This window comes from Mauremys mutica, chromosome 22 (assembly GCF_020497125.1).
Source record: "Mauremys mutica isolate MM-2020 ecotype Southern chromosome 22, ASM2049712v1, whole genome shotgun sequence".
NCBI lineage: Eukaryota > Metazoa > Chordata > Testudines > Geoemydidae > Mauremys > Mauremys mutica.
The window spans coordinates 9,902,935-9,930,260 of NC_059093.1; the positions used below are offsets into that span (position 1 = coordinate 9,902,935).

At 42.4% G+C, this 27,326-nt stretch overlaps 2 protein-coding genes across 2 annotated transcripts in view; one reads left to right on the plus strand and one right to left on the minus strand.

Annotated features, from left to right (window-relative positions):
• The window catches only part of SCN3B (sodium voltage-gated channel beta subunit 3), a 125,497-nt gene that overhangs the window by 63,592 nt on the left and 34,579 nt on the right, over positions 1-27,326 (minus strand). The window lies entirely within an intron of this gene.
• On the plus strand, positions 25-26,609 carry ATP12A (ATPase H+/K+ transporting non-gastric alpha2 subunit). The gene is made up of 23 exons (XM_044996786.1): positions 25-104; positions 2,327-2,476; positions 6,120-6,179; positions 7,294-7,497; positions 8,537-8,650; positions 9,612-9,746; positions 10,337-10,454; positions 11,228-11,496; positions 13,112-13,310; positions 13,941-14,050; positions 14,879-15,013; positions 15,768-15,960; positions 16,536-16,711; positions 17,933-18,069; positions 18,612-18,762; positions 20,620-20,788; positions 21,603-21,757; positions 22,550-22,673; positions 23,127-23,272; positions 24,233-24,366; positions 25,181-25,282; positions 25,905-25,996; positions 26,190-26,609. The coding sequence occupies exons 1-23, from the start codon at positions 96-98 to the stop codon at positions 26,216-26,218; spliced, it is 3,111 nt and encodes a 1,036-aa protein (XP_044852721.1). The 5' UTR covers positions 25-95; the 3' UTR covers positions 26,219-26,609.

Below are 27,326 nucleotides of genomic sequence, written 5' to 3' on the forward strand. Positions count from 1 at the left end.
TTTCCTTTTCATCCAAGCACCTTACCTCAGTATATATCTTCCTGCCTGAGAGATCCATTGCTCCACTAGAGCAGGGAAGGAATAAGCTCACAAAAATGGGAAAGGTGAGTGAGTGTTCACTGAGACAGCTGCTATTTAAACATCTGGTTTCTTCTGCTAAGCTCTAAAAAAGAGAATTTATTTGATAAATTAAAAATGTATGTATGTTTGAAATGTTTTTCTGTATACATGCCTGCTAAGGCAGGGGGGAAAATGGGTCAGAAATGCAGGTTATTGTGTTTCATAATGATGGGAGATCCAAAGAGATTTCGGTCTTTCAAGCAGTTCTAATGCTAAGTGTTTTAAACCCAGAAGAGCAGAGAGATCAAATAGGAAGGGGAAATACTGTTGAGAAGTCTCCTTTGCAAATGGATGAAGGATCAAACCAATATAAGAAGGTCTGAGAATTCAGGGTTAAAAGGAAGAACCCCAAAACCTCTCTGGGAACTAAAAGGAGATCTTGCATAGGAGGACAGAACAATTCATTAGCTTTTACTTATCTCTATGAATCTTCTCTCCTGTGTCTGCTAAAGTTACTACAGTCCATAGAGTTGTTTCCTAGTTTCTTCTCTTCATGGAGACTTGAAAAGCTGAGCAGATTTTTTGTCAGATGAGGAAAGGAAGGTGGAGAAGGATGAGAGTGAAAAAGATAACGCCGATAGATAACCCCAGCTTGTGTATCTTAGGAAAAGCAGCAGAGAGAGAACTCATAACAGAAAGCCTTTATCTGGGATGTCTGTGGTCAAACAAACTGAAATGCCCTAGAAGTGGTTGTTCTGGGAGTTCAACTCCTAAAATATTAATGGGGGCAACTTCTTCCCCACTGCCTCCTCCCACTTGCCCCGCCCCGCCCATGCACCTCCAAAAAAAAATGGTGAAAATTGCAGCATTCCTCAAACTCAAGTGCACCTAGGGGTTGAAATGTGGTTCTTTTTGGTAGTTTTTAGTTCAGAAACATAGGAATTAATATTTTCTCATGCGTGTATCAGATAATATACACCCCCATTATTTTATCTGTTTGGCTTTGAATGTTTTTTTTAATTAAAATGTTCAGTTTTAAACAAATCTGCTTTTGTCAGTGTAGAAGTCCAAACATGGAAAAGCATCCTGCAGAAGTTTACATGTATGTATCAGATACACACTGTATGCAAACATAGCCAAGTAGAACAAGCCACTACCTGCAGTTCAGCCAATACGTATGATTCAGTCTGCAACTCAAAAGATTAATCCCTAAGGAATCCAGTGAGAATGGGGTCAGCCAGTAGCTCTTCCAAGGAATGGCATGCAGTTTACAGAACAATTATGATCTGGAATTATGATTATAGAAACTAGTGAATTAACAACACAGGAAGCCTGCCCTTAAGTCTGAGCTATTAGCTTGTAGTGAGGAGGCAGCAGAAGAAAATAGCTTATCAATAAATCTAATGCAGTTAAATAGGTTTGGCAGCTTCTCTATGCTGAGGGTTGTTATTTAACTGCTGTATATACCCTGCAGAAAACTGGCAAAAACTGGGCTAACAGGTCACTAACTCTTGATCTGTTCTGTGCTCTGTGCACAAGGAAGCAGAGTTCTCCCAGTGTTCTGTGAACAAGAGGATCACTCTAACTAGTGAGTGCAGTTTTTGCCGCAGGGTATCACTATATGACTAAGAGGCCAATTAGACAGTGCTGCTAAACATCATGATTTTATCATGAGTGTGACAATATGAGGTGTTTTTTCTTAAAGGACAAGCTCCTGGAGTCAGGTGAATATGAAATCTCAGCTTCTATTTGAAAAAAAAATGTTAAACACGAAATCACAAATCCTAAATATGCCAACAGCAGAAATTAAATACAAAAATCCCACATTTTATTATTTTTAAAATTTCATGATTTTTAAGGCAATCTAATGACCTTTTTTTGGGGCCTGACTCATGATTTTTGAGTGATTTGCATTGGCAATGGATCTTGGGCAACATTTTTATCCTAAGGGCCAGATCCTCAAACTCACCTAAATTGCCATATCTCTACTGAAGTCCATGGATCTATGACAATTTGCACCAGCTGACAATCTGGCTGTAGCTGTACATTAATGCTATAGAAATTTCAGGTACAGGACAGCACCAGGAGCTATCAAATTCCCAGAAGGAAGAGACTGCAGCCACCTCTAAAACATGGAAAGCTTAGAGGTCCTGGCTAGGCACAGTATTTCCCACTCCTGTTAGCTACAGTATCTTATGATCACATGGCAACACAAAGCATAGTAAGACCAGTTAGACCTAACTTGCCTTCTCATTTCTGATTCTAGAAAAGGTCTGACATTTACTCAGTCGAGATCCATGGCACACAGGATCTGGAGAAAACAGACAAGGAAGATGAAGAGGAAAAGTACAAAAACCTGAAAGGCAACAAGAAAAAAAGCAAGAAGACAGATGACCTTAAGAAAGAACTGGACTTGGTGAGTGTCTTTTTTTTTTGCGGGGTGGGGTGGGACTAATCTTGCTCTTATTGATAGTTCAGGATCAAACTGACCTGTATAAACAGAACAATTCTTGCAGAAATTAGCTGGTATTGGAACAGTATCTCCTTTATTCCCAGCACTTCTCATCAGGTCTGCATTTTCCTAGGTGAAGTGATTATAGCAGGATTTCACCATCACCTCCTTGGGTAAGGTTCCATTGGCACAGAGCAGACTGACAGAAAGATAGAAAAGCAGAAGCCAAGCCTCTCAGTTCAGAAGCTGGTAATATGTCTTAGAAATGTGTACCAGATTGAAGTGCAACTTTTTCAGGCTGAATGACTGCAGAGTGGATTAGTTGCAAGAGCTCTGGGCTAGGACTCAGGAGAATTGACTTCTATTCCTAGCTCTGCCAGTGACTTGCTGAGTGACTTGGGGCAAGTCATTTCCCCTTTCTTTGCCTCAGTTTCCCCAACTGTAAAATGGGAATAAGGATACTGGTTTTCTTTATAAAGTGATTTGAAATCCACTGATGAAAAATATTAGATGAGAGTTAGGCATTATTACAGTATCTTCAAAGGGCACCGAGTTACCACAAACGTGTTTCCAAGGACTCTACTAATAGCAGTACTTGCGTGGTGCTTTTCATCTTTCAAAGGTCTTTACACACACCAAGTCATTAATTCTCAATATCCATCCCTTCCAATGAAGTGAAGGAGTGTTCTTATTTTCATTTTACTGATGGGAAAACTGAGGCACAGATAAGTTAATTTACTCAGTCAATGTGACAGAGAGTCAGAGCTGAGATGAGATGAGAATTTGAGAGTTCTTGGCTTCTAAGATTGAGTTCAGAATACTACACTATGGATAAAATTATCAAAAGTTCCTAAGTGATTTAGGAACCAAAGCTCCATTTTCAAAAGTGAATTAGTTACCAACAGGTCAACAGGACTTAGGTTCTCTGGTGCCTATGTCACTTTGAAAATGGGACTTGTGCACTTCTGAAAATTTTATCCCATGTCTCTCTCCAAAACCAAAATGAAGTCCACAAAATTCCTGTTGGATTGTGTTTCTACCATGCCTAGCGCAATGGGCCTCTGATCCATGACCAAGGTGCTTCAGTTCTACTGTAGTACAATTAAACAACAATTTCACTCCAATAAACTAGATTTCCAACAGGATGAGATGGAAACATTAATAATCTCACTAACGGTCATATTTTAACACCTCTGATGTAAGTTCTGCCTTTTATAGTCCAGAAAAGGAAGAAAGTACAGTTAAAGGATTTGTGGGGGTACCTTCTGACTCACTGGGGTCCTTGGCCATGTAAACTCACTGTGACCCGGTTCCCTCATATGTAAAATGGCTATATGTCTGCTTCACGAGGGTATTGTGAGGCCTAATTAACATTTGCAAGCTCTGAAAGGTGCTATTTATGGAAAATAAAGAATTATCACCAGGTGGGATTGAAAAAGACAAAGCCATTCTCTCTCCTTCCCCCATTATTCCACACGTAACCCTAGCAGCCCCTGGGGTACCAGCTTTGTTGTGAGCCATGTATCTGAGCAGTGCACTTGTAGTGATCAGTGTACTTCCTGGGCACAGGGGTCAGGGCTGTCTGAGTGTACATGCAGAAGACATCTATGCAATGCTTTGTTCCGCAGCATTACAGTCAGTTCATTCTAGTTTTCCAATACATTAACTTTGCAGCCCCTCCTACTTTTTTAAAATGATGCTGTTATGAAGGGAACTGAGAACAAACTTCTGTCATGTTAATGGATGATCTGGTCTGTTTGCCAACCCTGAGAACATCCCTTTACAGTGAGCAACTCCCATACTGTTTTCTGAATAGTATCTGTTTGATCTCTGTACTTCCTCCTTCCTTCATTCCAATTTCAATCTCTGTAGCTAAATCCTACATTTAATCAAGTGCATTATACCCATGGGATGTCATTGCAGGGAAAGGAGAAAAGTTGTCAAGTCTCCCCCTACAACCACCCCTTTCTACCAATGGCAATAACCTGCTGCTTCTGGCTAGAAGACTGTAGTGCATGACTGCACGAGGCATGTTACTGCTACTGTTCAGACCCCATTCCTATCAGATAAGGGCAACGATTTTTAGTACACACACAGACACTGTAGCTCTTCTTAATTCAGCATGTTGATTAAAGTGCTTAGTGTTTTGAGGCCTACAGCATCTGGGGATTTTAAGATTAGTTATCCTATCTAAAGGAAGCAGGATATGTCTACACTATAATCGGAGGTATAACTGTGTGTAGCAGACACACCTGAGCTAGCATCGATTGAACTAGCCTGGTGTAACAATAGCAGTGAAGCTGCGGGAGCACAAGCTAGCCACTCGAGTACACCCCCAGAGCCCTAGGCGGGGTTATATGGAGTGCTGTCCAGAGGCATCGTCAGACCCAAGTTCACCCAACCGGACCCAAGCCTGAGATGGTCGAGTCATTTTCCTACCTGACCCTAAATCTTTCCCCCAAACCTGAGTCAGCGCTGCCACCACTTACTGCTCATGGGGTTGGCATAGTGGTGGCCGCGTGTGCTGGCAGCTGCATGCCCCACTTCTGCCCCCTGTTGCACTGTGCGCATGTTGCAGAGTAAGAGGCACTGCAACTCCTTGGTGTGCACAGCACAGCGAAGTGGCGGTGGCCAGTGGGAGTGGGTCAAAGGCAGGAGAAGGAGAGCTGACCTGAGCCCGACAGGGTCGGGCTGTTTTCTGACCTGACCTGAGCCCCACACTTGTGGTCAGGTCCTGTCAGGTTGCAGGGCTCTGCTGCAGTCAGATCTCAGATTGCCATGTAGACATACCCTGCAAAGAGTTTCTCTGTGGAGGAGGCTGGGGGGAGAGGGAGTTACAGAAGTGCCGAAAAAATGTGGACGCCATTTCCCAATGCTGATTTGCACTCCACTAGCTTTTAAAACCTAACAAGCTCAAAGCACTTTACAAAAAGACCAGTTAAGCCGCACAACACCTCTGTGAGGTGGATATTTGTTGTGACTCCCATTTCACATTTGTATAGGTACAGAGAGGTGGTGTGACTTGTAAAATGTCACACGATGAGTAAATGGCAGAGCTGGGATTAGAACGCAGAAGTCCTAGCTCTTCGGCTACAGCTGCACAGAAAAAATTGAAATTTTGATAAAAAACTGTTTGTGGGAGACTATTTGTGGGGTTTGAGAAAAAAACATTCCCTGGCCATCTCTACTCCCAGCGTCTCATGCTAAGCCAAAAGATTGCACGGTGTCAATTTTTGTATGGAGATGGCTTCCCATCACTATAGTCTCTGATCTGTCAAGTATTTCAAAATAGAAATTATGCTTTAGTGTCTAAAATGATGGATGACTTGCAACCATGAAAGGGGAATTTCCAACTCCATCTTCCAAGTATGCAGCCCTGCATCATTAGTTGTGTGGTTATGGGCGTGGTTCTTGCTTTCCTTTGAAGGATCAAACCTTTACCACCACTCCTTGAGGCATGCCACCATAAACTGGCAGCCGGACCAGTAGCCAAGAACCCAGGGCAATTTCAGTGCTCCTCAACCCCAGAAATACTGAATTTTTCAGACCCATTTTCAATTTTAAGACAGTCTGCTCACTTCTTTTGTCTCTTTCTTTTGGCCTTCAGGATGATCACAAACTCAGCAAAGAAGAGCTGGAGGAAAAGTACACTACAAGCATCAGCAAGGTGAGTGCGAGCAAGGAATATGAATCAAATATCCTTAGTTCATCTATGGCCTGATGCAAAGCCCACTGAGCTCAGTGGAAAAGCATTGATATCGGCTGGCTTTGTAGGAACCCCATAGTCATTATTAAAACAAAACATTTTACCGGCAGGCAGGAGGTATTAACTCTCAATAGATACTGAAAACAGAGATCAGCCCACATAGAGTGATTGAGATCCGGATTTTGATATGAATATCTCTGAGGTTTGAAGAAATTTCTGAGCATTTTAAATCAACACTATTGGAAAGCTTGAACCCAATGTTTGGACCTGATCTAAACTTTCCCAGAGTCTGAGGGAATTTGGACCCGGTATTCAGAATCAGATCGGTCTCAGTCTAAACAGATGGCATCAGTAAAACAATATAGAATCATAGAAATGTTGTGCTGAAAGGGACTTCAAGAGGTCATCCCTGAGGCAAGTAACCTAGACCTTGACAGATGTTCGTCTAACCTGTTCTTATAAACATCCTCTGGCAGGGATTACACAACCTCCTTTGTAAACCCATTCCAGGGCTTAACTATCATTATAGTTACAACGTTTTTTCCTAATATCTAACCTAACTTCCCCTTGCTGCAAATTAAGGCAATTACTTCTTGTCCTACCCTTGGTAGACATGGAGAACAATTAAACACCACCTTCTTTATAAAAACCTTTCACATATGTGAAGGCTCTTATGTTCCCCCTCAGACCTCTCTTCTCTGGAATAAATATATAGAGTTCTTTCTACCTTTCCTCCTAGGCCTTGTTTTCTAAATCTTTTATCATTATCATTTATCTTATAACACAACTGTAGTGAGAAAGCTCACTGCAGATGACTTTACCTTTAAAGAAACCTGTGATTAGTGGAAGTCCATGGACTTGACTTCCTATTGACCCCCATGGGGTGGTGCACATGCATATCATGGCATTAACAATACTTAGGTATGAAAGCACCTTGAAAATATAAGGTCACAGACTATGGACAATCAAACCCCTATGTCCCAGGGAAGAAAGAGAGAAAAGCACAGTTCCAGGTTTCAAATATGAAGTCTGCATTGTCTGACTCAATGTTTACAATGTTTTTTTGCATTTGCAGGGTCTCACTAGTGCAAGAGCAGCAGAGATTCTGGCCCGAGATGGTCCCAACGCTCTCACTCCTCCTAAATCCACTCCTGAAATCATTAAGTTCCTCAAGCAGATGGTTGGAGGGTTCTCCATCCTCTTATGGGTGGGGGCTTTGCTCTGCTGGATTGCCTTCGGGATTCAGATTGCTCAAGGTGTTGCTTCAGCATTTGACAATGTAAGTACTATACCAGCTATCTGGTCATCACCTTTTTATAGTTTGGTAGGGCTTTTTAGAGAGCTGGGGTCTCCAGTCCTCCTATTCAGTACTGAATCATTCCAACAAATGACAGATTTATTGGTATATTCTGTCTGCTCTATCTATTTTAGGCTTTTGTACTGCCACCCATCACCATAGTATCTAAGCACTTTTAAGTGCAACAGTGAAGTCCCTAATGGACTTTACGGAGTCTGACTCTTCTCTTTTGGGGTAAAAACTCTACTTGGAGCATGTTCTTTTTGTTTGCTTCTGGTTGGTTGGTTGCAGTTCTTGTTTTATTCTGGAGATTAGGATAGATGGGACTTTGAAGACACAAAACAAACACAGTTTAAGTGTGGTGGGGGAGGGAGGGAGGGTTGTCTGTTCATTTTTTAATGGTAGCCTCTGCATCTTCTGGCTTGGGGTAAAACTTTCAAAAGCACCTAAAGGATTTAGAAGCCTAAGTTCCATTTTCAAAAGTGAGGTAGGTGCTTTCAGAATTTTATTCTTTGTCGGATGAAGAAATAATAAAGTATCATAAGGCTATTCAGTTACTATTCCCAATCCAATAGTTTCCAGGAATTACTGGGATTCTCCTGAAGGTACTTACTCCTGTGAGCTCTGCAGCCTGACATCAAACCCAAAAGATTCAAAAGTTTGGATGAGCACCCAGTCTTCTAGGTGCAAACCCAAACTGGAGGGTGTGTAGTTCATCTCCAGCCTTCTAATCGTGTGTTTCCACCCTGACCCCCAAACAGCTGGCTTGGCCTCCATTCAGATGAGATTCTTATGAAAACTCTTAAAATCCTAGTTTGCCATTTGAGGAGCCGTTATGGTCCTTACTGCTTATTAAGATGCATGAACAAACAGTAGAATTCCACAGTTCTCTCTTAACCAGTTAAACTAGTTCCACCTCTGCCTGAAGAGTTTATTTTATCAAATTGTGTAACTATGTTTTGTACCAGGAACAATAGTAAATGTTTTTAAAGTAACTGGAATCATTTCTCTTATCGGTCAGCTGTACTTGGGAGTAGTCCTCGCACTGGTTGTCATCCTCACCGGTATCTTTGCTTACTACCAAGAGGCTAAAAGTACGAACATCATGGCCAGCTTCAGTAAAATGATTCCACAGGTGAGTGGCCAGCCTTCCTCTCTGTTTCTGAAGAGCAAGGGATTGAAACAGTTGGAGGTTGAAGATTTTAAATGTATTAATGGCACAAAACTGGCCTGGCATCTTCTTTAATAGTGAAGGGAGAATTAAGTTTCCCTTTTCACTCAATAGTGGCTTTGCTCATGGTATTCCCATAATAGAATTCAGCCCCCAGGGCTTTTGGTGGATGAGAAGCAGAATCCAGTCTTAGAATACAGAGTTGGGAACTAATTTTTCTCCAAACTCCATCCTTCACCAGAAGGATCCAGATCAGTCTTGGGCAATTATCCTCTGTCTTACTAAAACATGAGATTCTTTAGTTTGTGTTATTGGTGTAACTCAGACTAATGTTAACAATTATCAAAAGTGCAAAGCATATGTGGTATTGTATGAACATGTATTGCTACCAGGCACCTTGCCCAATGAGCTTGCAGCATAATATGGAGTTACTGCTCTGTCAGGTTGTAAATTGAATTAAAAAAGAATTCACCAAAGAGAGCTGGGCAGCAGTATGATTACAGCAAGGAAGACCTCCCATTCCTATTCCCAACTCTGCTACTCATTGTGTATAATCTTCGGCAAGTGGCAACCTCTGCGCCTGTGTTTACCTGTCTGTGAAATGGCAATAGTATTGCCTCCCTTGTAAATCACTTTGAGATCCTTGAGTGAAAGGTGCTATACCAAGTGCTAAGTGTTATCAGCTGACCTTGGTGATCTTTCATTGGTGACTTATGTGGAATTTAGTAGATGACGAGGAAGAAAGGAATTATGCTGATGTATAACAAAGGGGAACCAATAGGGGTGAAATTCAGCCTGAGCAGAGCTCAAAAACAGAGGTAGGTGGTACACAGGCCTTGTATCTGCTCTCTGCACAGGGGTGAATTTCACCCATGGTGAAAGCAGGATGTGGGGCTGGTTTCACTCTTGTTCTCTTGTCTTATAGCAAGCTCTTGTCATCCGAGATGGAGAGAAGAAGGAAGTGCCTGCAGAGCAGCTGGTGGTGGGGGACATGGTGGAGATTAAAGGTGGCGATCGGATCCCAGCTGACATCCGTCTGATATTTGCTCAGGGGTGTAAGGTAAACACCAGCTTTAGGATGTGTGGGTATGAAAAAGGATATGTGATGTTTATGCCACTTTTTTCAGAGAGGTTGCAAGAAAGGAGAGACCATTTGTACAGAGAGGATAGCTCAGCAGCCAATAGAAACCTTGGTTTTACATCTATGCTGTGCTTGTGCAGAAGGTCCACTGTAGCACACAGTTCACATGGGACAGAAAAGCCCATTACTTATAACAATTCCCCACTCCAAGGAGAGTCAAGTGCAGCATCTCTCCGTCATACCACAGCCAGTCTCCTGCCAATGCTATTTCCCAGTGCTGTGACCCAGTAAACACTCGGAAGCACTGACCAGTAAACCTCTCTGCAGTGTTGGAGGTAGCTACTTGAGTTATATGTCCCTCCAAGTCACTAGGCACTACACTGGTTTGATTCGATCTCCATGATAATAGAGGCATTTGCCTTGTCATACTCTCCTATCAGGAACAAAGTTAGACTCTTCTCATTACTATATCCCTGCCACCTACCACTACAATTGCTGCAGCCCTTCCATACAAGTGTACATAAGCAAGGGTTGCCAACTGCATGAGTGTGTCTTTTGTTGACTGACAGGTGGATAATTCCTCCCTCACGGGGGAATCAGAACCACAAAGCCGTTCCTGTGACTTCACCCATGAAAACCCCTTGGAGACTAAGAACATTGCATTCTATTCTACCACCTGCCTGGAAGGTAACCTGCAGACTGAAGGAAGGGGCTGAAGAAGCTGCCTGTGTATAGGCACCACATCACACCTAATACTAATTCTCAATGGTGCTTTTTCTAGGAATCCCCAGAAAGGTTTTGGACAAAGAAAAACAAATTAGCAATTACAAAAAAGAAACACACCGTGCAAACAAAAATAAAACTCAAAGCACTGGGCTAGCCTTAAGTTCTACCTAGGATCCACAGCTGACGTGTATTTTTGGGCTGTCTGGTCTGGCGCTTGATATAAGCAATAGCTGATTAACTCCTACTTGCTTTTGGCTTTCCCATCATTATCCTAAGTCATGGAAAGTCAGAGCTGCCCATATATAAGTGCTTCAGATGCTTGAGGAAGTTGCTCTTATTTTCAGAGGGGGAAAAAGTATTTGGTGCCATATATATCCAATTATTTACTACATGTTTGTCTAGCACTCTGTACAATGGGTCCCTGATTGTTGACTGAGACTTTACAGTGCTATTGCAGTACAATTAACGAACAACACTGATGAAAATACACTGTGACAACCTCCCTTCCCTTAGATAGATAATCCCCCCAGATTTCTGGGACGGATGTAAATAAAAGGATGAGAAAGGTCCCTAATAACAGGTTAATATTGCACATAAGACTTGTAGCACAATGGGGTCTGGGTCCAGGACTGGAGCTCCTAGGTGATGAAGTTATATTATATTTCTTTACTAATTGTAATTCTCTTTAGGGAACCAACCCCACACTGTGCTGATAACCTCTCCTTTTCTTCCAGGTACTGCCACTGGGATGGTAATCAGCACTGGGGATCACACTATCATCGGGCGCATTGCCTCTCTGGCATCTGGAGTTGGGAATGAGAAGACACCCATTGCTATTGAGATTGAGCACTTTGTGCACATTGTGGCAGGAGTGGCTGTTTCTATTGGGGTTCTCTTCTTCATCATTGCTGTGTCCATGAAATACAAGGTTCTGGACTCCATCATCTTTCTCATTGGCATCATTGTGGCCAATGTGCCTGAAGGACTGCTAGCCACCGTTACTGTAAGTCTACACAGGTCATTAGCATGCATTGTACAGCTCTGCTTCTGCTTGTCTCACAGTTCATGTCAGTATGTGCATCACAGTACAAGGTGGTCTAGTAACAGGGCCAGTCTTAGGTTCCTGCAGTTAACAGTAGGGGATCCCCAATTCTCATAATCTCTTAGTAGAGCTAGGATTAAAATGGGTTCACTCTTATTGAGAAATGGGCTAAGGATGGAACTGTTTACTTAAATCCATCTGAACTTTGGGGCCTTGGACCCATCCAGGTTTTGGAAAGTCCAAACTCAACTCCCAACCCAATATCACCATGTTTGGCCATCTCTAGTTTTTGTGATCTTATAGCAGATGCAACAGCTGTGCAAGATCAAGTATTCACAGGTGACCTCATGTGAACTCACGCCAGCCCTGAGAAGACCGTACAGAGATCTTTTCAGAGCTGGGAATTTCCCAATTCAAGATGGGGAACTCTAGAATTAGCAGAGACCTTAATCTCAAAGACTTCAGCACAACAATCCCATGTACCTATGTGTACACATCCACATACCCTTTAATATAGTCTTGCGTACCATTTCTGTCCCTGTTACTGACCCGCTATGTGACGTTGAGCAAGCCATTTCCCTTCTATTTGCTCCCATTTCCTCATCTGTAAAATGGGGGTATTACTACTTCATGTGTGTATGAAAGATTCAGTTCAGTAATAGTTATAAGCATTGCAAAAGCCTCAGATAGATGGTACAAAGAAGTGGAAAGTATTATGAATACCATTAGTAATAGTCCTAATCCTTTCCTCAGCATCGAGCTACTTATGCACTTCACGTGGAAAGAACTGCCACTCACACATCAGTGGTCTTAGCCACAACCATACTCAAGATGTGAAACCATTGTCAGTCATCTCTGGTGACAAACAACTATAATAATTATTAGTACCAGGACACCACAGTGGTGGTCACCTTGGAAATATTATGACAAAGTTAGTGGTAATGTCAGCTACCATTAGCTTTGCGGTTACGAGCTTCTCCTAAATTCTAGTCCTTTTACTTGAAATATGAGCCTAATGGCTGTCATGCCCTCCTCCTACCATCAAGGCAATAATAGTCTTGTCTAACCACGCATGAGCCTCTGTGCCAGATGCAGTATTTGCTAACTAGAAGCCAGATTCTGTTCTCAGTTACACCATTATTAATCTGGAGTAGCTTCACTGGCATCAATGAAATTACTCTAGATTTACATGAACGTAATGGAGATCAGAATCAGGACCTCTAGCTTTAGCAGGACTATGGTTGGTTCAAAAATACCATTTTCTAATAAAAAAAATCAGAACATTCTTCCAAAAAGCTCAGTGAACATTTCCTGGATTTTCAACCAAAAAAAAAAATTCTTTTGAGGAAAAACTTTTTGGCTAAGTTTTTTGGAAAACAAAACCCATTTTTTCTTCATTTAAAATATAAAAAATTTACTGCATTTTTCAGATTTTTCCTTGAAAAAAATGTTTTAGTTGAAATTTCAAACAAGCTCAGGTTACAATCCACGGAGTCGCGTTGTGCACAGCTTTATTACAATGCTCACTGTAATGGTACCTCGCTAACAGGGAGCTGCAATTCTCCCATTCCCCTAGGTGAGTTTGTCTCTGACTGCCAAGCGAATGGCAAAGAAGAATTGCCTGGTAAAGAACTTAGAAGCTGTGGAAACGCTGGGCTCGACCTCCATCATCTGCTCTGACAAGACAGGGACCCTCACACAGAACCGGATGACTGTTGCCCATCTTTGGTTTGACGATCAGATCTACTCGGCTGATACCAGTGAAGAACAAACAAGTAAATATATATGGGAGCTGGAGAAGGGCAGATGGGTGGCTTAGACATGCCACAAGGTGGATGTTAATCTGAATGTAGCTGAGGCCGATGGTGACGACTTGTAGTCACATCATCTGATGGCTCTTTGGTGGACTGCCTTCAAGGGACTCAGGACAGGTCCCACTGGACAAGCACCACTGGACATCAGAAAAAGCAATCCAGCTGGTAACAAGAAGTCTCCCCTCACACCTTGTTGACCATCTTAGGAGAGATGGCAAGGACTGAATGGAGCCTGAACTCCAATCTCACCCCTGCAGATGGTCCTTATAAAATCAGGTTGAGGCACCTTGTGTGGGGTGGGGGGAAGAGAGCCTGTCCTACAGCTGTTTTCTGGAGAAGTAGAATTCTTCTGTCTAGGAAGTACCAATCCATCCCCTCTCTTCAGGACTAAACAAACAAGGCGTCTTTGCCAAAATAACTCTGGCAGGACTGGTATGGAGGTATGGTGTGCACAGGGAAAGATATGGTTTGAATTTCTATATACCTGAATCTGATAAGAATGGCTGTTTTCTCCTGCAGCTGCTTTAACATAAGGATTCCACTATCCAGTATCTAAAAAGCTACAATATTGGTATTTTTTTTGCTTTTCAGCCCAGTCCTTTGATCAAAGTTCTCAATCGTGGGCAGCTTTATCAAAGATTGTAACACTCTGCAACCGGGCCGAATTCAAACCAGGACAGGAGAACGTTCCAATCATGAAGGTATCCGCTACTTTCTGAGCTCATTGCTTTTCCACTGAAAAGACTGCATGCAGAGTTTGTCTTTGTTTTTAGTGCTGCCTTTCATTTTAAAATTCCCATCGCTTTTGTGTTCCTTGCTTTACCCTTGAAAGAAATATAAAGAGGGAACAGACAAAAGCAATATTCATTTAAGTCAAACGACAGCTCAGATATCAAGATTAGTCTTTCCACACTATTAATCTAAACTAATCAAAAGATAGAAAGGGTAAGAGCTCTGAGTTATTTCCTTGTAGAGCATTTGTTATGGGCAGTACTCTGATTAGAACAGGGGACTCCAGATTCCTGGGCTCTACTCTTGATTCTGTCACTGACTGTGACATGCAATGGAACTCACTTGACAATTGGGTAAACCGAGGCACTGACATTAAGAGAGTAGAACATTCATTTGCCCCAGAGCAGAGTTATAAAGCTTCCAGCAAAGCAGAGAACAGCCACAGATCTTTCACTTCCACTGAATTAAATGCAAATCTCATCTCTTTGCAGTAGCTTTTTCACAACAGCAACCCTAAAGAATGGCTCAATATCACTACCCTAAAAGACTGCAATTAATAAAATCAACAGCAGTACAACCCAAATGCTCCCATGGCATAATTCAAGAGAAGGATGGAAAATATAATCTCTCATACTGATTGCTTGCTTTAGGTAAACTGGTTGGTGCTTTGCTGCCAGAGCGACAGCTACATTAGAAAGTACACACTCTGTCACTCGTGTGTAAAGTTACTTCAGTTCCTTGGATGAAAGTGCAAAAGTATTACTACTAAAAATACATGTTTGTTCTTCCCTGCACAGAGAGTTGTGGTGGGCGATGCCTCTGAAACAGCCCTGCTGAAATTTGCTGAAGTAATCTTGGGTGATGTAATGGGCATTAGAAAACGGAACAGAAAACTGGCTGAAATTCCTTTCAATTCTACTAACAAATTCCAGGTGTGACTTTCTTCTTTGGAAAATGAACCAATCAATCCATATCTTTGTCCAACCCAGTGTTTGTGGCTGGGGCATGGCGACAATAATGGGGAAAGAAATTTAATATCCTATGCAGTTTAAGCTCAGAAAACCGGAGCCACGTATATAATTGGAGGCAGCTTTCCCGCTGGGACTTTCATGCAAGGCCATGCAATTAGTTCCAGGGAATTCAGGTTACATTATGAAAGAGGGAATGGAGCTGTAGCCCATACAGTGTGGCCAAACTGCTTTGAGCACTGTATGTAGGAACCTATAGTTTCCATAAACATCATTAAAGATGAGGGTGAATCCAATCTGCATCATTTTATGCAAATAACAGTATTGACAGCCCTCAGGCTCCTAGAAAGTTGACAATGCTGCCAAAGACTGGGCAAAGTTTGGGCACCTGTGTCTTATTATTAAAATACTAGATCACTGTGTGATAATAATAATATGTCATTAGAGCAAGGTATTTCATTCTATCAATGACCAGATTTATCACTTCAGAAAAGATAATGCACCATTAGTGAGAAAGAGGAGGAGAAATATTTCTTGGCTCCAAGTTAAATGGACTCTTATGGCCAAATTCTGCTGTCAGACAAGCACGGCCAATTCCCATTGCCATCACAGTGGGGGTTGCATATCTGAGGGCAGAATTTAGCCGTTGGTGGGTTACAGTGGAAACTGAAGGGGACCATACACTGTTTCAATTATTCCATCTTCCTGGTGCATACAGCTCTCAATCCATGAGACTGAAGACCCCAATGATAAACGCTTCCTGCTGGTGATGAAAGGAGCCCCAGAGAGGATCCTAGAGAGATGCAGCACCATCATGATCAATGGCGAAGAACAGCCACTGGATAGAGAGAGGGCTGAGGCTTTTCAGACGGCATACATGGAATTGGGAGGCCTGGGAGAGAGAGTGCTGGGTGAGTTCAAAAGGGAACTGAAAATGGATTGCAACAGAGAAGGGAATTGAGAAATTAAAACTGAGTTAAATGCCAGTGGCCCTGGGCAACTGGATGTTACAATAATGGATGCACTAGGTGTGCATGGGAATATTATACATGTGACAATCCTCATTCCAGTCTTGGAATGACAGCTGAAAATGGGTGCAGTCTCAGAGGAAACAGAAGAGAAACTACCTGCTCATTCATGGATGAAATGGTAAAAACCAACAACCCTCAAAATAAGTAGAGGGTTAACCCACATTAACACTGCTGTAAACTCTTTCCAGCAGGGACCTTGGGACAGTAGCTTGCACTATGGGGGGAGGGGGCAGGTACCAGCTACATTTCTTTGAATGCTGGTGCTGTAAAGGGACATTAATGCAGCTGACAAGGGATTAAAATTCCACCACAGAGGACATTTCATGGTTGTTCTTTAAAATGCAGTGGTGTAATGTAGAGAAGAACAAATAATCATGCTGAACCAGGTCTCCCTTTCTCTTTTTACCCTTCCCCACCACCCTGCTCTCACACTGCTCTACTGGGTTTCATTCCAGGCTTCTGCCATTTGTACCTGCCAGAGGATGAGTTTCCAGACACCTACCCCTTTGATACAGACTCCATGAACTTCCCCACCTCCAACCTGTGCTTTGTAGGGCTCTTATCCATGATTGACCCGCCTCGCTCCACTGTGCCAGATGCCGTGTCAAAGTGCCGCAGTGCTGGGATCAAGGTAGGGTTTCTGCCAGTCAACAGCACGGCAGGTCTACATAAGGGATTCCTAAAGCACCCATGAGATAGCCTCAAGTTCTTGCCGCATCATGGTCACATTTTACTGTATTCAGATTAAACACATCTCAGGAGATAATTTAAGTCTTATTATCTCATTAACGTTGGCCTGCGGTATTAACATGGGAGTAAATTTACACCCACTTAAAGTCTCCTTTACACTGCCAGCGTGGTATGAAGAGGACTTAATGTAAATGGGCCCATTACAAAGATGGGCTGAAACCAAAACCCCAGATGCAAAAGGATTCCAAAATTTGTGGGGAGTGCAGAAGTTGATCCAGATCCAACCTTGTAGCTCAGGCCCATTTCTAATACACAAAGGAACTTATGGAGCTGGAATTATTCACCCTAAACCATGGAAGAGTGACAAAATTCCTTCAGAAAGGGGAAGAACTACATTTAGATCTCAAAGCTGAAAACTTTTCTAGTCTATGCAAAGCAACAGCTTCCCTAGCTGTCTTGCTAGGACATCCTCAAGTATATATTCAGCTCAAGGCTAGTGAAGGGGAGTGAGTTTCAATTGCATATTAGATAAGGAAAGGGAAATCAGCCTTTGAAGCAACTGGCCTAAGGCAAAATGAAGGCTGTTCCAATATTGGGTAAATTACTGGCATTCTGAGGCTGCTAGGCTTGCTACCAAGCAGCTCTCTCTCCTAAAAGGTTGAATAGACACGTGTCCCAATTTTCTATGATACCTCCTGTCACAAGGACCTATTTTATGTTGCAATATTAATCAGTGTTTCCAACACACAATGCAAACTCAGAACAAAGAGCTTCTTTACTCTACAGTATTGGTCCCTATCAACTCAATAGCAATACAACAGCATTTTTGGGTTATTAGTGTACTATATAAAAATAAATACAGGACCTCTGTTTAGGAGAAGGAGTGAGGCAGATCAGAATTAGAGAAGGACCCTGGTTTCCTGAACCAAGCCTTCCCCTTTCACTTTCAATTCATCAGTGCCAATGTCACTTGGCTTAGGAACTGGTGCTAACATAGGGCTAGCAGGTTACTAGCAACAATCTGAATGTCTTTGAAAACCTGACTGCATGCTCAGCATGCTAAAGAAACAAAGCCATTTGTTGGTGGAGAATAGCCACCTCAGTTCATCTTTCCTTCTGCTACTCCTAAGGTTCTCATTCAATGCACTTGTCCCTTCATCAGGTTATCATGGTCACTGGTGATCATCCAATCACAGCAAAAGCAATTGCCAAGAGTGTAGGCATCATTTCCGCGACCAGCGAGACCGTGGAAGATATTGCCAAGCGCCTCAACATTCCAGTCGAGCAAGTCAATAAACAGTAAGAGCAGACAGCACGCACCTGTAGCTATCTGGAAATGAAACCTTTCCTTCTCCTCCAATGCGTGTATTAACCTGTTTCTACAAAACAGTCACTTTTTGCTCTCCTGCTTCTTGGTACTTGATATCCATCCAACTATTCATCTCTTCTACCCAGAACCATCCATCTAGTTTATTCTGAAATGTACTGAGGCTGAATGGAGTTTTGATGATTCAATGAGAGAAGAATAAGATAACCCATTCTACCATTCCACCTCTTCCAGCCAATACAGAATTGCTCCCTATAGCACATTCTCTGTTCTTTTGCAAGGTCTACTGATGGGGCCTACTACCACTTTCTTCACTAGGGAATTGTAGTAATACCTTGCATTTCTACAGTGCCTTTCAAGTAATTCCTGCTGACAAACGACTAAGGCTACTTATAATTGACTTGCTTATTGCTGCCAAGCCCAACCCACTGAACTGAGTACAATGTATGAATGTATTGTTTGCATCTAAGCCTTTACGTCTGAGTTTCACCGTGCATTCCTGTGGCTATTACAGGGATGCTAGAGCTGCTGTAATTAACGGAATGGAGCTTAAGGATATGACCACGGAGCAGCTGGACGAGATCTTGATCAATCACTCAGAAATAGTCTTCGCTCGCACCTCACCCCAGCAGAAACTGATTATAGTGGAGGGCTGCCAAAGGCAGGTGAGTGACAGAAGGCAACAGATAAACATATGTGGCCCTAATGGATTTGTACAGTGATGGTATTTGCTCAGATGTCCTCCTCAGCAATAGACAGAAGTGATAACCTAGTGGTGTTAGAAACAGGTACGAGGGAGGGAGGTGAGTTCCAGGTTCTCTTTTCATTCTGCAGCCATCTGAATCTACATACTGTAGTGTGCCTTTGGCACTCCTGTCCTACACTAGATAGAATCTAAGCTGCTCCATTGCATGTCAGGAGTCCCATGTTGATAGTGGCTGACTGACACTCTTCTGTGGTAGGGTCCGGTGCTTGAGGGGAAGTAGCAGAGCGGTAGCTGCACTTTGGGTGTGAAGTTCTAGTTGTGATGGGCACAGTGCTGGAATCCCTGGGGCCAAGGATTTATTATTTAGGATGCCCCTTTCCCCAGATGGTTCTATAAACCCAGATGAAAGCAGCATTGTGACCATGCCCTCTTGTCCCTCCCCTTCAGTCTCACTTAGGCCTTCTGTACAGCTGTGTTTACCAATATAGGGCATGAGTCCCAATAAACTGCTTTATAACATGATTTGTCTAGGGCCAGCCCTTGTTAAACTGTCTTATAGCTTAGATAGGAGACTAGTGCGGGACAGGATTTTAAGAGTTTTGTCCCATTCACCGCAGTTATTTTAAAGCTGTCTGGAGTAGAACCAACACAGTGGGTATATAGTGTACCATGAAAAAGGTGAGCAGAGCACCATCCAGAATTCTTCCAAGGGACTTTTCACGGCTATGCGATCCCCCTGCTTCCCCACCAATACAAGCTGTGACTTACCCCATGGCTCTCTCTCAAATTTGCAAGGAAAGCAGATGCAGCATGACCCACTTTTCACTTTTGTAGCTTTGGCAGAGCTGAGCTTTCCCATCAACATCAGCTCTTTGGGTTTAATCCTGAATTGCTTTCAGGGAAACAATGATATTACTACTTAATTTCTAGTATCACCCCTTTTTAGATGGCAAGCTCTGGGTACACGTGTTCTGTGCTGTGCAGATGCCCACACTCCAGTAAGATTTGGTTCTTTGAAGGATGAAGAGCAAAAAAAGTCAGTTCACGTTCTATGTTTAGTAGCTAGAGCCTATAAGCCCTTCTGTTCATTGTATTATTTATAACTGGTATCACGTAGCAAAATCCCCCAAGGGACAAGACATTCAGTATTGGTCATAATCAGTTTGCCACATTTTTTCCTTTGATTTTTTTCCGATTCCGCTCAGAACACTCCAAATTCTCCAGAAGCCAAAGCGTCTTTGAGAGGATACTTGGTTACATTAGGAAGTTTCATCAGAGAGGCTAGTCCAGAGAACAGGGGCCTTTTCTAGTTCACCAACTCAAATCAGTTCAGGTTCACAAACTAAAAGTATTTAGTGGCTGTTCAGTAGCCTTCATTAAAGTTGGAGTGGGGGTGTCTCAGCTACTGAACAAGTATCTACATCACATACCTGTGATGTAGACAATCTTCATAGACACCTTAGGAGAGAGGCCAAGGAGTGGATGGACCATGGTAACTGAATTCCCCTTTGCCTCCTCAAGAGTATCCCTGGTTTCTTCAGCCAGGGATGGGATACATTTGCAAGGCATTGTAGAGGAAATGTATGTTACCACTGCCTATATTCTACCTGGCTAGATGAAGAATTTGGCTTCAGGCCAGGGCTGCCCATCCAGCACCTTTCACCAGCACACATTCACTTTAAAAGAACAGCTCAAGAGCACTGACATTAATTTTAACTTGTACTGAACTCCGCTCCAGAGGCTTTAAAGGTGGGGGCTTTTCCTTGCTGGAGGATGGACTAATTTCCTCAGTCACCTGAATCCTACTGTGTTCCAGGATGCAGTTGTTGCGGTGACTGGAGATGGAGTCAATGATTCCCCAGCTCTGAAAAAGGCAGATATTGGAATTGCTATGGGTATCGCCGGCTCCGACGCAGCTAAAAACGCAGCTGACATGATCTTGCTGGATGATAACTTTGCTTCTATTGTCACAGGAGTGGAGGAAGGTAAAAATAAGATTGACTACTCTCATCCCTAATGTAAGCTGCAAGCAGTCACATTGGACTTATAGCTACTATCTCCGGTCTTATTATTTTAAAGAGGCCCACTTGCTTGCACTATTGTTCACTTACATTTGCACACACCATTACCTGGAATATGCATGAAAACTGGGGGACTGCATGTTCATTTTGTTGCAAATGTATGTTTGCAATCACACATTTGTGCATACCAGAATCGCTATTTTTGTAAAAAAAGGCATCTCCTAGGGCTAAATGGTCAGTTTATTGACCTTTATGGTAACTACGTACCCAATTCTGCATGCACTGGTCACGTGTCCCTTATTATCCTACACAATCCAGTCAGTATCTATGGACTTAATTTCTTTATTCAAACTTCAAACTCTGTGGACCTATCGGAACCATGGTAGCTAACCACTTTAAAGTTAGAGGCAGATGTGAATCATCTCCAACCACAAACACATCCTAGGGTTTTATGACCTGCTCACAAAGAGCAAGGCAACATTACACAGATACTATTTGCTCAATTCTGCTGTGCCTATCAGTTTGAATCCTGAACAAAAGCACTTCATTCATGTCTGATCCCATATTGCTTTCAGCCTCAAGTTACTAGTGTTGCAGCAATCTCCTGTACCCTTTCTTTTCTATTATTTATTTGCCACCCTCTCTTCCTTGACCCCAGCTATATTACCACCTATTCTAAACGTTTTAACTTTAACTGCTGAAAAAAACATGGTGGGAAATTTTCAGCCAGCATTGGCCTTAGTGAGTATTTTAAAATAAACTTTCTGTTTTTCCTCAGGCCGCTTGATCTTTGATAACCTAAAGAAAACCATCGCCTACACCCTGACCAAGAACATTGCCGAACTCTGTCCCTTCCTGATCTACATTATCGCCAGCATCCCACTGCCCATTGGCACAATCACTATCCTGTTCATCGACCTGGGCACAGACATTGTAAGTTGTCTTACCCCAGGCATGGTTAAAACCATCTGGCCGCCCGTGCAATTTCACATGCATTTTATTGACTCTGAGAATGAGTAAGAGGCTAGGGTTTGAGTGCCAGGGAGACTCTTGAGCCTCTCTGGGCATGAAGCAATTAGATTTGATGTACATCTTTGAGGGATTAGTCATCAGTCACAAACTGAGAGCCTAATCACATGGGATACCTAGGATAGCAAAACAAGCAGAGGCCTAGAGTGAAAGCAGCTGGATTTGGAGGAGGAGAAAAAATAAGGTGAGGAGGGGAGCAAGGGAGAGTGGAAAGTAAAGACTTTGCTCATGTGCATTGACCACTAAACCACTCTGGCCAGGCCTTTTGATCAAGATATGCAGACAGTGAACTATCAAGAGCACATATATTACCAGTCAGATCATCCTCAAATCACCCATTTGCTACAGTATAGGGAATGACCACCAGGCATACAGATGAGGCATCCTTTACACTCCCCATAGATTCAAGAGACCCCTCCTCTCCTTCTGGTTTCATCCAACCCTTTGGGGTGGACAAGCAATATGTTCATGGCTCCAACGCATGTGTTTCAGACCTCACTCAAACCTTTCTATGGTCCTGAACTGCAGACTTCATTGAAAAGAGCCTTTTATCATTTGCTCCTTGACATCTGGGGCACTCAATGTTAACATAATCCAGCTAACAGACATTGTAGAAAGAACAGCCAGATTTATTGAATCTCCCAGAAGCAGGCAGAGGTGTGCCAGTGAGGTTCTGAAAGACAATTTCTCTTGTAGATCCCCTCTGTCGCATTAGCCTATGAGAAAGCTGAAAGTGACATCATGAACAGGAGACCCCGGCACAAGAAGAAGGACAGGCTGGTGAATGAGCAGCTCGCTGTGTACTCTTATTTGCAGATTGGTATGTTGGGTCATTCACATAAGAGGTGGGTAGGCTGGATGAGGAGAATGAGAGTCAGTGAAAGACTCCTGAATTTGGTTCCTGGCGACAGGAAGGAGTGTAGAGTAGTGTTAGAGAAGGGGGGAGGGAGTCAGGACTCCTTAGTTCCATTCTTATGAACTCAACTCATTGTGTGAACTTGGGAAAGCTTATTTAACTTCCCTCTGACTGTGTATGCACCTATGCAATAGTTACAGAAATGTTTTATCCACAGGAGTTGGGAGGCTTAATGTAGAGTGCGCTGAGATTCTTGGTTAAAAGGCTTCCTATACGATCCATGCAAAGTACTATGGATCCAGAAAGAGCTAGTTCACTCTGATGCTCAGCGGATTTTTTTCTTTTTTCCCTCCCACCGCCCAAATACATTAAGTCTCACTCCATCCCTTTCTTATTTCCCGCTCTTCTACTTTGCAGGGATCCTACAGTCAGTTGGAGCCTTCCTGGCCTATTTTACCGTGTATGCTGAACAGGGCTGGCTTCCTAACACACTGCTTGGCTTACGTGTCAATTGGGAAGATGATTACTATAACGACATAGAGGACAGCTATGGGCAAGAATGGGTAAAGCATTTGTAAAAAAATCCTCTTCAGTTAAATCCCTAGTTATAACTGGAAATGGAAGATTCTCTCCCCTCACTGGGGGTGTGGTGGGAGGATGAAGAGAAGCTTAGAAATGTTTGGAGGTGGACCTGATGGGGAAAGATTTAATTTTAGTGACTTAGATTAATTTTAACTTTATGGCACTAGACATGAATTAAATTTTCCGAGGTTAGATTTCTTGGAGCTGTTCTTTAGCTTTGGTCATTCAACTTCAGAGCCCACTAACTTGACATCTAGAATTCACCTCTTTTTGCTTCTCTCCTACCCCTGACACCAAACATCCTCCCCTATTTCTGTCTCAGCTATAGGTCTTTGTCAACAGGAAGCTCTCCACCACTCTTGCCTCCCTTTCTAGGGTATGTTTAGATCCCCTCTACTCCCCCAGTAGTGCTTCTGCACACCACTATTGTCCAGCTGTGATGATACTCTCTATAGTACAATACTGACTCTCCCCTTCCCAGCACTGTGATGCAATGTTGCTTAAATTCCATAACCTCTGGCTGACATTAAATGAGTGTTAAGTAGAACCACAACCTCAAGATTTAATTCCAAAATCCAATACTGAAACTAGATCCTAACAAACACTGTTCCCTAGAGGAATGCCTGCTGCCCAAGACCATGATGGTTGTGGGGGTCTCCCATCCTTACACTGTTCCCTACAGCAATCACCATAAGCAGAGGCAATAGGTGAATTGATGTAAATTCCCCACTGCCAAGGCTGTCAATGTTCTCTACCGCAACAGCTAATGGGAGAGAACAATGGATTTCAAGCTGTTGTACAAGTGTGAAGGTGGAATTATTCCAGACTTATACCCATGTAACTGGGAATCAGTCTTTAGACTATGCAGACATTCCTATAATGTAAGTACATACACTTCAGTGCCCGACGTGTAACAAAGATACTTTTTTATTCCTTTGCAGACTAGATACCAACGGACATACCTGCAGTGGAGTGGCTACACTGCCTTTTTTGTCAGCATCACAATTCAGCAAGTGGCAGATTTGATTATCAGGAAAACAAGGAGGAATTCCCTTTTCCAGCAGGGTCTTCTCAGGTGGGTGCTAAAAGTTCATTAATGGGAAGGGGGTCTTAGCCTGGAGATCTAACAGTCTTACTCACCCTCTGAATGTTCCTTGGGTGAAACTGGAGTCAGAAATAACTTTCTCCATTCTTCCTTCTTGTTCCTACCAACTTCCTCTCTCTCCAGCTTTTCTCCATCATCCAAGTTTCAGTTAGCAATGAAAATAGCCCCAAGAAAAACAGCTGTTCAAAGTTGTTTGAATACTGACATTTCAAAATTAAAATGTTTTAAAATGAGATTTTTGACATTTTCGCCATTTCACGCAAATCCCCACCTCCTTTAAAAACAAAACAGAACTACAGAGCTAATCAATATTTTGCAAAATTTCCAAAAAGGAGAAAATGGCGTTAAAGCTTTTTCATTAGTTTTCAGCCAGCTCTGGTAGACTTTTGACTTCCAGGAGCTACCAATAGGCCAAACTCTGTCAGTGCTGAGCACCCTTCAAGCAAAATTGAAGCCAAATGATTGAGGGCATCTCACAGTACTGAGGCCACAATATAAAAGCCAACATCTTGTCCATATGACCTTTATGCTCCAGGATGAATGGCTGTATTCAGTTTTGCATTCAAAAGGAAAGACACTGTATCCAGCCAGCATGTCTGTCAGAACCGTTGTCCCTTCTGAAATGCTCATTATGGACTGTAGCACAGAGCCTGCACCTAGTTAAGTAGGGCTTCTACTCAGATTTGTACCTTTGGGTTATATGGTGTTAGAATGGTATCCACTAGTCAAAGACACTAGTGTTATAGAGATCACATAACCATCTTCTGTATTGGTTTTCTTGTAGGAATAAAGTCATCTGGCTGGGTATATTCTCCCAGATAGCAATCGCTCTGATTCTCTGTTATGGTCTCGGAAGTGTTACTGCCTTGAACTTCACGCCCCTTCGGTGAGTTCCAATTCTTCTGTGTTCCACCTCTTCTTCAAATGTACATATACACATTACATGGTAGGAAATCTACACTCAGTGGCATGGCTAATTGGAGGGGCATGCCATGTGGAGTAAAATTCTTAGATAGCAGAATTCAAAGACTAAGTTTTAGGACATAATTACTGAGTTGAGTTGGTTGAAATTTCTCAGTCAAAAAAAATTGGGACACATTTTTCATGACCTTTTTCACAAAAACATGTCCCATTTTTGACCAGCTCTATCACCAAGGATAGAGGAAACAGTTTATACAGAATAAGAACCTCCCTAGCCCTTATTCCAGAACTCACGCTATTGGGTGAGGCTATAAAATGTTTGCTTGACTACATTTTATTTAAAATGACTTTCCTTTCATATGTCAATCCAGTTTCTGATGTCTTCTGAGTCCAAGATATCACAAGAGAGCCTCATTTTGCAGCCCAATTTTCAGAGCAAACAAGTTCTCCTCATTTACAGATTCAGAAAGGTCAAAGGGCCAGATTTTTTCTCTAGTGACAGCATCAATTCAGAATTCAGCTGGAGGGACTGCTCCTTTCAAATGATAAGATCTGATTAATGAATCTCCTTTCTTTCCCTTTTCCAGGGTTCAGTATTGGTTTGTGGCCATGCCTTATGCCATCTTGATATGGGTCTATGATGAAATCCGCAAGCTTTTCATCAGGCAATACCCAGGAAGTAAGTAGAAGCCTCCCTGGGACTAGAATTCCATTCTCAGTCCATTTCTACCACCCCCCCTTCCAACCCCAGCTGTATCATTTTGATCGAGATGATTTTAAATGGATTATCTAGATAATTCCTTATTTAATTTTCTTCTACTGGAAGAAAAAAAATCCTAATTCCTTGATATTTTCCCCTCCTCCTATCATAGGTTGGTGGGACAAGAACATGTATTACTGAAACAGCCGTCATCACTGTTCTCCTTTCTCCCTGCTGGAGAGTTCTTTAATTGTCTCAACCGGCCTCTGCTGCTGAATGGTCCTGTCTGTGCAATATAAAATAACCACAGGGGTTCCCCTCATCCTGAAGAAACAAGGATTTACGAGGCTGAAAAACCACCTTACACTGTACTGTAAAGCTTAGACTTGGCTAAAAATTTAAATGCTATTTTTTATAAATACTTTTTTTCCTGTTTAAAGTGTATAAAGTTAATGGAAAAAAAACCTCTTATGTATATAGATATTAAGGAAATCACACATTTGTAATTTAAGGCATCGACTTGCACTAGGTTTGTTCAAGCTGTTTTATTTGTTTGCTGTTTTGGTGCAACTGAACTGTGAGCAAGTGCATATGCAGATCTGAGCTATGTCACCAAGGATGACTAGACTGTATAGGCACAATTTGATAATAAAAGGACTTTTTCCAGAAAGCAGCTCTTTTCATTACCCATCTTCCAAAGGCACAGGTAGAAAATTGCAGTGCTGTTGGATGGCTCAGGGGATTGGGAGTAGGTTATAAGGCCTTTCAGCCACTGGACAGAGTCCAGTACAAGCTTAAGAGCGAATGAAGGTCATTTCCATGAGACGGACTACGGAAAATAAATTCAGGCTCCCAACTCCCACTGAAGCCTATGGAACTGATGGTGCTGGCACCTTGCAGTATTTGCTGAGCATTTCACAGGATTGATACCAACAATTTGGGGCCAGTCCTGCATAGCATGGCACAGGAACTGAACAATGAACATCTTGCTCCTTTACTCTCAACAGTTACAAGAGCTGTAAGCTTCAGATGTCTACTTTGGCTCTGATTAAATTGGGTATAGCCTTTGAGACTTTGTCTTAAACTAGTTTGTAAAAGTGTGATGCTAGCTTATGTAACTCACTTGAGTTACATAAGCTAGCATCACACTTTTACAAACTAGTTTAAGACAAAGTCTCAAAGGCTATACCCAATTTACACACCTAATAAGGCTATACCCAATTTACACACCTAATAAGACTCTCGTCCAGGCAAAGCAAGTTGCAATGCAGCATGATCATGTTAAAGCTTAGTAGGGAACAGCAGAGCG

What these genes read in the sequence shown, in the direction of transcription:
- ATP12A (XM_044996786.1), top strand. An exon ending in TGTCACAGGAGTGGAGGAAG is followed by an intron (nt 20,789 to 21,602) that starts GTAAAAATAAGA and finishes GTTTTTCCTCAG; the next exon opens with GCCGCTTGATCTTTGATAAC. An exon ending in CATCAGGCAATACCCAGGAA is followed by an intron (nt 25,997 to 26,189) that starts GTAAGTAGAAGC and finishes CTCCTATCATAG; the next exon opens with GTTGGTGGGACAAGAACATG.